The sequence below is a fragment of the Nerophis lumbriciformis genome, linkage group LG22 (assembly GCF_033978685.3).
Source record: "Nerophis lumbriciformis linkage group LG22, RoL_Nlum_v2.1, whole genome shotgun sequence".
In the NCBI taxonomy this organism is placed as follows: domain Eukaryota; kingdom Metazoa; phylum Chordata; class Actinopteri; order Syngnathiformes; family Syngnathidae; genus Nerophis; species Nerophis lumbriciformis.
In genome coordinates this window covers 8,227,335-8,239,958 of record NC_084569.2, presented here as the reverse complement: position 1 = coordinate 8,239,958, position 12,624 = coordinate 8,227,335, and the positions used below count along the sequence as shown (strand labels likewise).

General features: G+C 40.0%; 1 protein-coding gene across 2 annotated transcripts in view; it reads right to left on the bottom strand.

Annotated features, from left to right (window-relative positions):
- Nucleotides 1–2,160: 2,160 nt before the first annotated feature.
- The window catches only part of nptx2a (neuronal pentraxin 2a), a 62,220-nt gene continuing 51,756 nt past the window's right edge, over nt 2,161–12,624 (bottom strand). For both annotated transcript variants that reach the window (XM_061974326.2, XM_061974327.2), the window contains exons 4-5: nt 10,132–10,311; nt 2,161–3,817 (exon numbers count right to left, since the gene is read on the bottom strand). In XM_061974326.2, coding sequence (XP_061830310.2) covers nt 3,590–3,817; nt 10,132–10,311 — 408 coding nt within the window. In that variant the 3' untranslated portion in view covers nt 2,161–3,589. The remainder of the gene's footprint in view (nt 3,818–10,131; nt 10,312–12,624) is intronic.

Here is a 12,624-nt window from a genome sequence, read left to right as displayed (position 1 = left end):
GTCCAAATAAAGGAGGAGACGTAAACCTTTTTCGTCAGAGCGTGGTGAAAGACTGTACAGAGAGTACAGTCGCCGCGTCCCTCCTCAATATTGAGTCCACATTTAAAGGGGAACATTATCACCAGACCTATGTAAGCGTCAATATATACCTTGATGTTGCAGAAAAAAGACCATTAATTTTTTTAACCGATTTCCCAACTCTAAATGGGTGAATTTTGGCGAATTAAACGCCTCTCGGAGCGATGACGTCACAACGTGGCGTCACATCGGGAAGCAATCCGCCATTTTCTCAAACACCGAGTCAAATCAGCTCTGTTATTTTCCGTTTTTTCGACTGTTTTCCGTACCTTGGAGACATCATGCCTCGTCGGTGTGTTGTCGGAGGGTGTAACAACACGAACAGGGACGGATTCAAGTTGCACCAGTGGCCCAAAGATGCCAAAGTGGCAAGAAATTGGACGTTTGTTCCGCACACTTTACCGACGAAAGCTATGCTACGACAGAGATGGCAAGAATGTGTGGATATCCTGCGACACTCAAAGCAGATGCATTTCCAACGATAAAGTCAAAGAAATCTGCCGCCAGACCCCCATTGAATCTGCCGGAGTGTGTGAGCAATTCAGGGACAAAGGACCCTCGGTAGCACGGCAAGCAATGGCGGCAGTTTGTTCACGCAGACGAGCGAGCTAAACCCCCTGGATGTCTTGGCTCACACCGTCCCTTATGCCACCGAAGATGATCAAGAGAAGAATATCGACCCTAGCTTCCCTGGCCTGCTGATATCAACTCCAAAACTGGACGGATCAGCTTTCAGGAAAAGATAGCGGATGAGGGTATGTCTACAGAATATATTAATTGATGAAAATTAGGCTGTCTGCACTCTCAAAGTTGCTGTAAACCTAGTTCATAGTTGTTAGTTTCCTTTAATGCCAAACAAACACATACCAATCGTTGGTTAGAAGGCGATCGCCGAATTCGTCCTCGCTTTCTCCCGTCGTGTCGTTTTCGTCGGTTTCGCTTGCATACGGTTCAAACCGATATGGCTCAATAGCTTCAGTTTCTTCTTCAATTTCGTTTTCGCTACCTGCCTCCAGACTACAACCACCCGTTTCAATACATGCGTAATCTGTTGAATCGCTTAAGCCGCTGAAATCCGAGTCTGAATCCGAGCTAATGTCGCTATAGCTTGCTGTTCTTTCCGCCATGTTTGTTTGTGTTGGCTTCACTATGTGACGTCACAGGAAAATGGACGGGTGGTTAAAATCAGGCACTTTGAAGCTTTTTTTTAGGGATATTGCGTGATAGGTAAACATTTTTTGGAGAAGGCATTCGACCGTGTACCCCGGGAAGTCCTGTGGGGAGTGCTCAGAGAGTATGGGGTAACGGACTGTCTGATTGTGGCAGTTCGCTCCCTGTATGATCAGTGTCAGAGCTTGGTCCGCATTGCCGGCAGTAAGTCGGACACGTTTCCAGTGAGGGTTGGACTCCGCCAAGGCTGCCCTTTGTCACCGATTCTGTTCATAACCTTTACGGACAGAATTTCTAGGCGCAGTCAAGGCGTTGAGGGGATCTGGTTTGGTGGCTGCAGGATTAGGTCACTGCTATTTGCAGATGATGTGGTCCTGATGGCTTCCTCCGGCCAAGATCTTCAGCTCTCACTGGATCGGTTCGCAGCCGAGTGTGAAGCGACTGGGATGGGAATCAGCACCTCCAAGTCCGAGTCCATGGTTCTCTCCCGGAAAAGGGTGGAGTGCCATCTCCAGGTTGGGGAGGAGATCTTGCCCCAAGTGGAGGAGTTCAAGTACCTCGGAGTCTTGTTCACGAGTGAGGGAAGAGTGGATCGTGAGATCGACAGGCGGATCGGTGCGGCGTTTTCAGTAATGCGGACGCTGTATCGATCCGTTGTGGTGAGGGAGGAGCTGAGCCGGAAGGCAAAGCTCTCGATTTACCGGTCGATCTACGTTCCCATCCTCACCTATGGTCATGAGCTTTGGGTCATGACCGAAAGGACAAGATCACGGGTACGAGCGGCCGAAATGAGTTTCCTCCGCCGAGTGGCGGGGTTCTCCCTTAGAGATAGGGTGACAAACTCTGTCATTCGGGGGGAGCTCAAAGTAAAGCCGCTGCTCCTCCACATCGAGAGAAGCCAGATGAGGTGGTTCGGGCATCTGGTCAGGATGCCACCCGAATGCCTCCCTAGGAAGGTGTTTCGGGCACGTCCAACGGGTAGGAGGCCACGGGGAAGACCCAGGACACGCTGGGAAGACTATCTCTCCCGGCTGGCCTGGGAACGCCTCGGGATCCCCCGGGAGGAGCTGGACGAAGTGGCTGGGGAGAGGGAAGTCTGGGCTTCTCTGCTTAAGCTGCTGCCCCCGCGACCCGACCTCTGATAAGCGGAAGAAGATGGATGGATGGATGGAGGTAAAATTTTGAAAAAAACTTCGAAAAATATAATAAGCCACTGGGAACTGATTTTTAATGGTTTTAACCATTCTGAAATTGTGATAATGTTCCCCTTTAATTCTGTCTCTGTTTGATTTTTTGCTTCTTGTCTTGTTTAATAGATGTCATCGGTGTTTGAACCTGACAGTATGTGCTCCAATCACTCTATCACACAAAAATAAGAGTTGTAGACATTTTTGGAAACTCAAGACACCCATATTACAAGTGTATGTCAACTTTTGACCGCGACTGTATGTCCATGTCGTGTTGATCTCATTGGAAACGCAGATTAAATCTATTCTAACTCATTGGCCGCTCATGCCCACAGAGCCCCTTATAGCGTATACATAATTACTTCATGGAGGGGGAATTGCGGATAGGCTTTTGGGGTCAATCCCTCTGCTGTCCTCGCTCAGGAAATCGGCCACTGCTCGATTTTAGCTGCTTCTGGGCATCTGTCCGCCACGGCTATTAACCTGAGCAGAAGCGTCCACATAAAGCTGTTTGGGATATGGCAGCTGCTCAAGGGGCAGAGAGGTATTAAGCGCAGATTTACAAGAATGAAAAATGTCCTCCCTCCCCGCTCGTAATCTCTGGTCTTTTAACACGCAAGACACTTGCTTATGTAATCGCCGCGCACGGACTGAAAGAAGGCATGCACGTGTCTCTTCCCCAAAACCGGCGCTCATGCAATTAAATATGGACGACGAACCGTGTTGCGGTGCGTCTACAATCAATGTTGCCGACTCCTGAGCCAGGCCCCCTCATTTGTTTGCTCTTCAAACAGAGAGGAAGCTCGCAGCATTCTGTCGTGACGTTCCGCCGCAACACATCAAAGCGCGCCGGAGTTCGCGCCCCCGCTCGCACACACACACACACGGTGCAGCAGTTATAAGGAATGCATGAGGAACGAGCTTGTTTGCAGAAAGACGTCAAATCAAGGAACACAGAAAGTCTTCCCCACATGGTCACTTGTGAAGCCTTCTCCACGGCCAAGACCGGACTGGACACACGTTTAAGCCGACACATGAGAATCTTTTGAGTAACCACACAATATCAATATGCATGTACCCCTAACTGTGGGGGGTTTTTGCACACAATGAACGAGAATACTTGGCTTTTTGATGGCGGTGGTGATTCCTCCACTCTAGGAATCAAACGCTCGGTCCTCGCATATCTCCAGCGGAGCTTTGGTGGCGCCGCCGAACACTTCCACGTTGGCGTCTATCCACGGCACCACGTTGCCCGGCATGTACGCCGAGCAGTTGGCCAGGCCCACGATGTCCACGGGCCGCAGTACCCGGTCCCACATGTTGAACTGGCTCATCTCGCCGACGAAGGCCTGGGTGGCATCAAAGCGACCGCCGACTATATCCTTCGTAGGGGAAGCAGAAGATTGAGTGTTGGCTTTGAAGGAGAAAATCAACAAACTTTTCTTACAGTATATGAATAAATTCTCTTTGATTTACTCAACTGCCAGAATACTAGATTTTTTTTAATTTTTATTTCATTGCCGTGGGTTTGTTTGTTTGGTCTTTTTAACATGTTGTATTTGTGACTTCTTGTCCATGCAAGATAATAAACAAGTACACTCAAAGTTCGATAACGCGGTCGTTGGGGTGCATAAAATACCAATCACGTTTGTACAAATCCTTACTTTTTACCCTTTTCTTTTCGAAAGAGTACAATAAAATTATCCCCAAACATAACTCTAAATTAAGTCTTTGTTACTTAGAATATGTTCTCTTAGTGTCCAAATAACTCTAAATTAAGTCTTTGTTACTTAGAATATGTTCCCCTAGTGTCCAAATAACTCTAAATTAAGTCTTTGTTACTTAGAATATGTTCAACCTATTGTCCAAATAACTCTAAATTAAGTCTTTGTTACTTAGAATATGTTCCCCTGGTGTCCAAATAACTCTAAATTAAGTCTTTGTTACTTAGAATATGTTCCCCTAGTGTCCAAATAACTCTAATTTAAGTCTTTGTTACTTAGAATATGTTCCCCTAGTGTCCAAATAACTCTAAATTAAGTCTTTGTTAGTTAGAATATGTTCCCCTAGTGTCCAAATAACTCTAAAATAAGTCTTTGTTACTTAAAATATGTTCAACCTATTGTCCAAATAACTCTAAATTAAGTCTTTGTTAGTTAGAATATGTTCCCCTAGTGTCCAAATAACTCTAAATTAAGTATTTGTTACTTAAAATATATGTTCCCCTAGTGTCCAAATAACTCTAAATTAAGTCTTTGTTACTTAGAATATGTTCCCCTGGTGTCCAAATAACTCTAAATTAAGTCTTTGTTACTTAGAATATGTTCCCCTAGTGTTCAAATAACTCTAAATTAAGTCTTTGTTACTTAAAATATGTTCCCCTAGTGTAGAAATAACTCTAAATTAAGTCTTTGTTACTTAGAATATGTTCCCCTAGTGTCCAAATAACTCTAAATTAAGTCTTTGTTACTTAGAATATGTTCCCCTATTGTCCAAATAACTCTAAATTAAGTTTTTGTTACTTAGAATATGTTCCCCTCGTGTCCAAATAACTCTAAATTAAGTCTTTGTTACTTAGAATATGTTCCCCTAGAGTTTAGAATATGTTCCCCTAGTGTCCAAATAACTCTAAATTAAGTCTTTGTTACTTAGAATATGTTCTCCTAGTGTCCAAATAACTCTAAATTAAGTCTTTGTTACTTAAAATATGTTCCCCTAGTGTAGAAATAACTCTAAATTAAGTCTTTGTTACTTAGAATATGTTCCCCTAGTGTCCAAATAACTCTAAATTAAGTCTTTGTTACTTAAAATATGTTCCCCTAGTGTAGAAATAACTCTAAATTAAGTCTTTGTTACTTAGAATATGTTCCCCTAGTGTCCAAATAACTCTAAATTAAGTCTTTGTTACTTAAAATATGTTCAACCTATTGTCCAAATAACTCTAAATTAAGTCTTTGTTAGTTAGAATATGTTCCCCTAGTGTCCAAATAACTCTAAATTAAGTATTTGTTACTTAAAATATATGTTCCCCTAGTGTCCAAATAACTCTAAATTAAGTCTTTGTTACTTAGAATATGTTCCCCTGGTGTCCAAATAACTCTAAATTAAGTCTTTGTTACTTAGAATATGTTCCCCTAGTGTTCAAATAACTCTAAATTAAGTCTTTGTTACTTAAAATATGTTCCCCTAGTGTAGAAATAACTCTAAATTAAGTCTTTGTTACTTAGAATATGTTCTCCTAGTGTCCAAATAACTCTAAATTAAGTCTTTGTTACTTAGAATATGTTCCCCTAGTGTCCAAATAACTCTAAATTAAGTCTTTGTTAGTTAGAATATGTTCCCCTATTGTCCAAATAACTCTAAATTAAGTCTTTGTTACTTAGAATATGTTCCCCTAGTGTCCAAATAACTCTAAATTAAGTCTTTGTTACTTAGAATACGTTCCCCTAGTGTCCAAATAACTCTAAATTAAGTATTTGTTAGTTAGAATATGTTCCCCTAGTGTCCAAATAACTCTAAATTAAGTCTTTATTACTTAGAATATGTTCCCTTTGTGTCCAAATAACTCTAACTTTAGTCTCTGTTACTTAAAATATGTTCCCATAGTGTCCAAATAACTCTAAATTTAGTCTCTGTTTCTTAGAATATGTTTCCCTAGTGTCCAAATAACTCTAAATTAAGTCTTTTTTACTTAGAATATGTTCCCTTAGTGTCCAAATAACTCTAAATTAAGTATCTGTTACTTAGAATATGTTCCCCTAGTGTCCAAAAAACTCTAAATTTAGTCTCTGTTACTTACATGTTCCCCTATTGTCCAAATAACTCTAAATTAAGTCTTTGTTACTTAGAATATGTTCAACCTATTGTCCAAATAACTCTAAATTAAGTATTTGGTACTTAGAATATGTTCCCCTGGTGTCCAAATAACTCTAAATTAAGTCTTTGTTACTTAGAATATGTTCCCCTAGTGTCCAAATAACTCTAATTTAAGTCTTTGTTACTTAGAATATGTTCCCCTAGTGTCCAAATAACTGTAAATTAAGTATTTGTTACTTAGAATATGTTCCCCTAGTGTCCAAATAACTCTAAATTAAGTCTTTATTACTTAGAATATGTTCCCTGAGTGTCCAAATAACTCTAACTTTAGTCTCTGTTACTTAAAATATGTTCCCATAGTGTCCAAATAACTCTAAATTTAGTCTCTGTTTCTTAGAATATGTTCCCCTAGTGTCCAAATAACTCTAAATTAAGTCTTTGTTACTTAGAATATGTTCCCCTAGTGTCCAAATAACTCTAAATTAAGTCTCTGTTACTTAGAATATGTTCCCCTCGTGTCCAAATAACTCTAAATTAAGTCTTTGTTACTTAGAATATGTTCCCCTAGAGTTTAGAATATGTTCCCCTAGTGTCCAAATAACTCTAAATTAAGTCTTTGTTACTTAGAATATGTTCTCCTAGTGTCCAAATAACTCTAAATTAAGTCTTTGTTACTTAAAATATGTTCCCCTAGTGTAGAAATAACTCTAAATTAAGTCTTTGTTACTTAGAATATGTTCCCCTAGTGTCCAAATAACTCTAAATTAAGTCTTTGTTACTTAGAATATGTTCCCCTAGTGTCCAAATAACTCTAAATTAAGTCTTTGTTACTTAAAATATGTTCCCCTAGTGTAGAAATAACTCTAAATTAAGTCTTTGTTACTTAGAATATGTTCCCCTAGTGTCCAAATAACTCTAAATTAAGTCTTTGTTACTTAAAATATGTTCAACCTATTGTCCAAATAACTCTAAATTAAGTCTTTGTTAGTTAGAATATGTTCCCCTAGTGTCCAAATAACTCTAAATTAAGTATTTGTTACTTAAAATATATGTTCCCCTAGTGTCCAAATAACTCTAAATTAAGTCTTTGTTACTTAGAATATGTTCCCCTGGTGTCCAAATAACTCTAAATTAAGTCTTTGTTACTTAGAATATGTTCCCCTAGTGTTCAAATAACTCTAAATTAAGTCTTTGTTACTTAAAATATGTTCCCCTAGTGTAGAAATAACTCTAAATTAAGTCTTTGTTACTTAGAATATGTTCTCCTAGTGTCCAAATAACTCTAAATTAAGTCTTTGTTACTTAGAATATGTTCCCCTAGTGTCCAAATAACTCTAAATTAAGTCTTTGTTAGTTAGAATATGTTCCCCTATTGTCCAAATAACTCTAAATTAAGTCTTTGTTACTTAGAATATGTTCCCCTAGTGTCCAAATAACTCTAAATTAAGTCTTTGTTACTTAGAATACGTTCCCCTAGTGTCCAAATAACTCTAAATTAAGTATTTGTTAGTTAGAATATGTTCCCCTAGTGTCCAAATAACTCTAAATTAAGTCTTTATTACTTAGAATATGTTCCCTTTGTGTCCAAATAACTCTAACTTTAGTCTCTGTTACTTAAAATATGTTCCCATAGTGTCCAAATAACTCTAAATTTAGTCTCTGTTTCTTAGAATATGTTTCCCTAGTGTCCAAATAACTCTAAATTAAGTCTTTTTTACTTAGAATATGTTCCCTTAGTGTCCAAATAACTCTAAATTAAGTATCTGTTACTTAGAATATGTTCCCCTAGTGTCCAAAAAACTCTAAATTTAGTCTCTGTTACTTACATGTTCCCCTATTGTCCAAATAACTCTAAATTAAGTCTTTGTTACTTAGAATATGTTCAACCTATTGTCCAAATAACTCTAAATTAAGTATTTGGTACTTAGAATATGTTCCCCTGGTGTCCAAATAACTCTAAATTAAGTCTTTGTTACTTAGAATATGTTCCCCTAGTGTCCAAATAACTCTAATTTAAGTCTTTGTTACTTAGAATATGTTCCCCTAGTGTCCAAATAACTGTAAATTAAGTATTTGTTACTTAGAATATGTTCCCCTAGTGTCCAAATAACTCTAAATTAAGTCTTTATTACTTAGAATATGTTCCCTGAGTGTCCAAATAACTCTAACTTTAGTCTCTGTTACTTAAAATATGTTCCCATAGTGTCCAAATAACTCTAAATTTAGTCTCTGTTTCTTAGAATATGTTCCCCTAGTGTCCAAATAACTCTAAATTAAGTCTTTGTTACTTAGAATATGTTCCCCTAGTGTCCAAATAACTCTAAATTAAGTCTCTGTTACTTAGAATATGTTCCCATAGTGTCCAAATAACTCTAAATTAAGTCTTTGTTAGTTAGAATATGTTCCCCTAGTGTCCAAATAACTCTAAATTAAGTCTTTGTTACTTAGAATATGTTCCCCTAGTGTCCAAATAACTCTAAATTAAGTTTTTGTTACTTAGAATATGTTCCCCTAGTGTCCAAATAACTCTAAAATAAGTCTTTGTTACTTAGAATATGTTCCCTTAGTGTCCAAATAACTCTAAATTAAGTCTTTGTTACTTAGAATATGTTCTCCTATTGTCCAAATAACTCTAAATTATGTCTTTATTACTTAGAATATGTTCCCTTAGTGTCCAAATAACTAACTTTAGTCTCTGTTTCTTAGAATATGTTCCCCTAGTGTCCAAATAACTCTAAATTAAGTCTTTGTTACTTAGAATATGTTCCCCTATTGTCCAAATAACTCAAAATTAAGTCTCTGTTACTTAGAATATATTCCCCTAATGTCCAAATAACTCTAAATTAAGTCTTTGTTACTTGGAATATGTTCCCTTAGTGTCCAAATAACTCTAAATTAAGTCTTTGTTACTTAGAATATGTTCTCCTAGTGTCCAAATAACTCTAAATTAAGTCTTTGTTACTTAGAATATGTTCCCCTAGTGTCCAAATAACTCTAAATTAAGTATTTGTTAGTTAGAATATGTTCCCCTAGTGTCCAAATAACTCTAAATTAAGTCTTTATTACTTAGAATATGTTCCCTTAGTGTCCAAATAACTCTAACTTTAGTCTCTGTTACTTAAAATATGTTTCCCTAGTGTCCAAATAACTCTAAATTAAGTCTTTGTTTCTTAAAATATGTTCCCCTAGTGTCAAAATAACTCTAAATTAAGTCTTTGTTACTTAGAATATGTTCCCCTAGTTTCCAAATAACTCTAAATTAAGTCTTTGTTACTTAGAATGTGTTCCCTTAGTGTCCAAATAACTCTAAATTAAGTATCTGTTACTTGGAATATGTTCTTCTAGTGTCCAAATAACTCTAAATTAAGTCTTTGTTACTTAGAATATGTTCCCCTATTGTCCAAATAACTCTAAATTAAGTCTTTGTTACTTAGAATATGTTCCCCATACTAAAGTGTTACCAAAAACATATAACTTTGTCTTGAATTTGAAAAAAAAAACCTTCACTAAAGAAGGGTTCGGTGAATGCGCATATGAAACTGGTGGGGTTCGGTACCTCCAACAAGGTTAAGAACCATTGCTCTAATGCATAAAAACTGTGCTAAGTCAACCATCCAACCTTGAGTGTGCAAATACAAGACCATCTGATTCAATATGAATGCACATGGAGAATAATAATTAGCCATGTAGCGTACATGCTAATGTATTTCCATAATGATCCATCCTTAGCAACATATGAATGAGCTCACACTGTTCTTAAAAGGGCCACAGTAGCGTGAGAGAAGTGCCTTCACCCATTGCACTGAGTGTTCGAATCCTGGGGAAAACACCCTCCGGGATCTTACCGACACACGGAAAAACACATCTAATGCTCTCTCACCTGCTCCTGGCCCAGAATAATCACCCCTCCTGATTTAATTGGGTGCCATGGGGCCAGATTGTCCCCGGTGCCGAGTCGCTCCCCGTCCTGGTAAGCCTCCCAGAAGCCGTCTCTGGTCGTCCAGGTGATGCAGATGTGGTGCCAGCGCCCGTCACTCACGGAAAGCGGAAGCTGGGCCACCTTAGAGGGAAAAACAAAATCAGAATTCAGCTTAATCGGGGTCCGCTAGAAAAACAAGAATGGCAATTAAAAAGGACGAGTCGCTTCAAAAGAGACGGGAGAATTCTCCAGATGAGCCGGTGCGATATCAAATTTACATTACCCAGGTGACACGCAGTAAGAGGCACGGAGGATCTTTCAAAGCAGTCGACCTGCCAGCAGCAAAACTGTGTCCTCGTGCTTGGTTTAGGGATGAAAGAACAGTGACAACCTAACAAGGATGACATCATGGCCCGCTGAGGATAACCCAAATCCCAGACTGGATCTCATTATTCTCATTTTGAAGCGGTACACTTCACAACCTTTATTGTATTGCTGCACATGTAAATCTTCAGGTAGAAGGAATAGCAATACCAGAAGTCAACAAACCTTTGGGAAAAAATACAGATTTTCATCTCGCGACCTGAATAGTAACCAAGTGTTAGAGATATTGTTATTATTAAAACTCATTTGTATACTCTAGCCTTTAAATAGACCCCCTTTTTAGACCAGTTGATCTGCCGTTTCTCTTCTTTTCTCCTCTGCACCCCTCTCCCTTGTAGAGGGGGGGCGGGGGGGGGGGCACAGGTCCGGTAGCCATGGATGAAGTGCTGGCTGTCCAGAGTCGGGACCCGGGGTGGACCGCTCACCTGTGCATCGGTTGGGGACATCTCTGCGCTGCTGACCCGTCTCCGCTCGGGATGGTCTCCTGCTGGCCCCACTATGGACTGGACTCTGACTCACTAACTCACTAACACAAAAGTATTTGGCCACCCATCCAAATATCAGAATCAGGTGTCCTAATCACTTGGCCCGGCCACAGGTGTATAAAATCAGGCACTTAGGCATGGAGACTGTTTCTACAAACATTTGTGAAAGAATGGGCCTCTCTCAGTGATTTCCAGTGCAACAAATCCAGTCGTGAGAAAGTGGAAGAGTTTGGGAACAACAGCAACTCAGCCACCAAGTGGTAGGCCACGTAAACTGACAGAGAGGGCTCAGCGGATGCTGAAGTGCATAGTGCAAAGAGGTCGCCGACTTTCTGCACAGTCAGTTGCTACAGAGCTCCAAACTTCTTGTGACTCTTCCAATTGGCCCACGTACAGTACGCAGAGAGCTTCATGGAATGGGTTTCCATGACTGAGCAGCTGCATCTAAGCCATACATAACCAAGTCCAATGCAAAGTGTGGGATGCAGTGGTGTAAAGCACGTTGCCACTGGACTCTAGAGCAGTGGAGATGCCTTCTCAGGAGTGATGAATCACGCTTTTCCATCTGGCAATCTGATGGACCAGTCTGGGTTTGGAGTTTGCCAGGAGAACGCTACATATCGGACTGCATTGTGCCGAGTGTCAAATTTGGTGGAGGAGGAATTATGGTGTAGGGTTGTTTTTCAGGAGTTGGGCTTGGCTCCTTAGTTCCAGTGAAAGGAACTTTGAATGCTCCAGGATACCAAAACATTTTGGACAATTCCATGTTCCCAACCTTGTGGGAACAGTTTGGAGCGGACCCCTTCCTCTTCCAACATGACTGTGCACCAGTGCACAAAGCAAGACCCATAAAGACATGAATGACACCAATGCGCTTTTGGAAGAATGGTGGAAGATTCCTACAAACACACTCCGCAACCTTGTGGACAGCCTTCCCAGAAGAGTTGAAGCTGTTATAGCTGCAAAAGGTGGACCCACATCATATTGAACCCTATGGGTTAGGAATGGGATGGCACTTCAAGTTCATATGTGAGTCAAGGCAGGTGGCCAAATACTTTTGGCAATATAGTGTGATGCATTACATTGTATCGTATGTATGAAACTGAAACTGAACTGAAATTTAAAAATTGGCAAAACCCCCACAGGTAGGAGCATGATAACATGAATGTGCAGTAAATAAGTATCTCAGTGACTCAGTGGCCTAGTGGTTAGAGTGTCCGCCCTGAGATCGGTAGGTTGTGGGTTCAAACCCCGGCCGAGTCATACCAAAGACTATAAAAATGGGACCCATTTCCTCCCTGCTTGTCACTCAGCATCAAGGGTTGGAATTGGGGGTTAAATCACCAAAAATGATTCCCGGGCGCGGCCACCGCTGCTGCCCACTGCTCCCCTCACCTCCCAGGGGGTGATCAAGGGTGATGGGTCAAATGCAGAGAATAATTTCGCCACACCTAGTGTGTGTGTGACAATCATTGGTACTTTAACTTTAACTTTTTAACTTTATCTCCATGGCGAAATCAGTGTAGTACCTGTGAATTCCTCATTTAAATAAGGCGATCTGTGTCAAGGCGAGGGTCGGCTTACA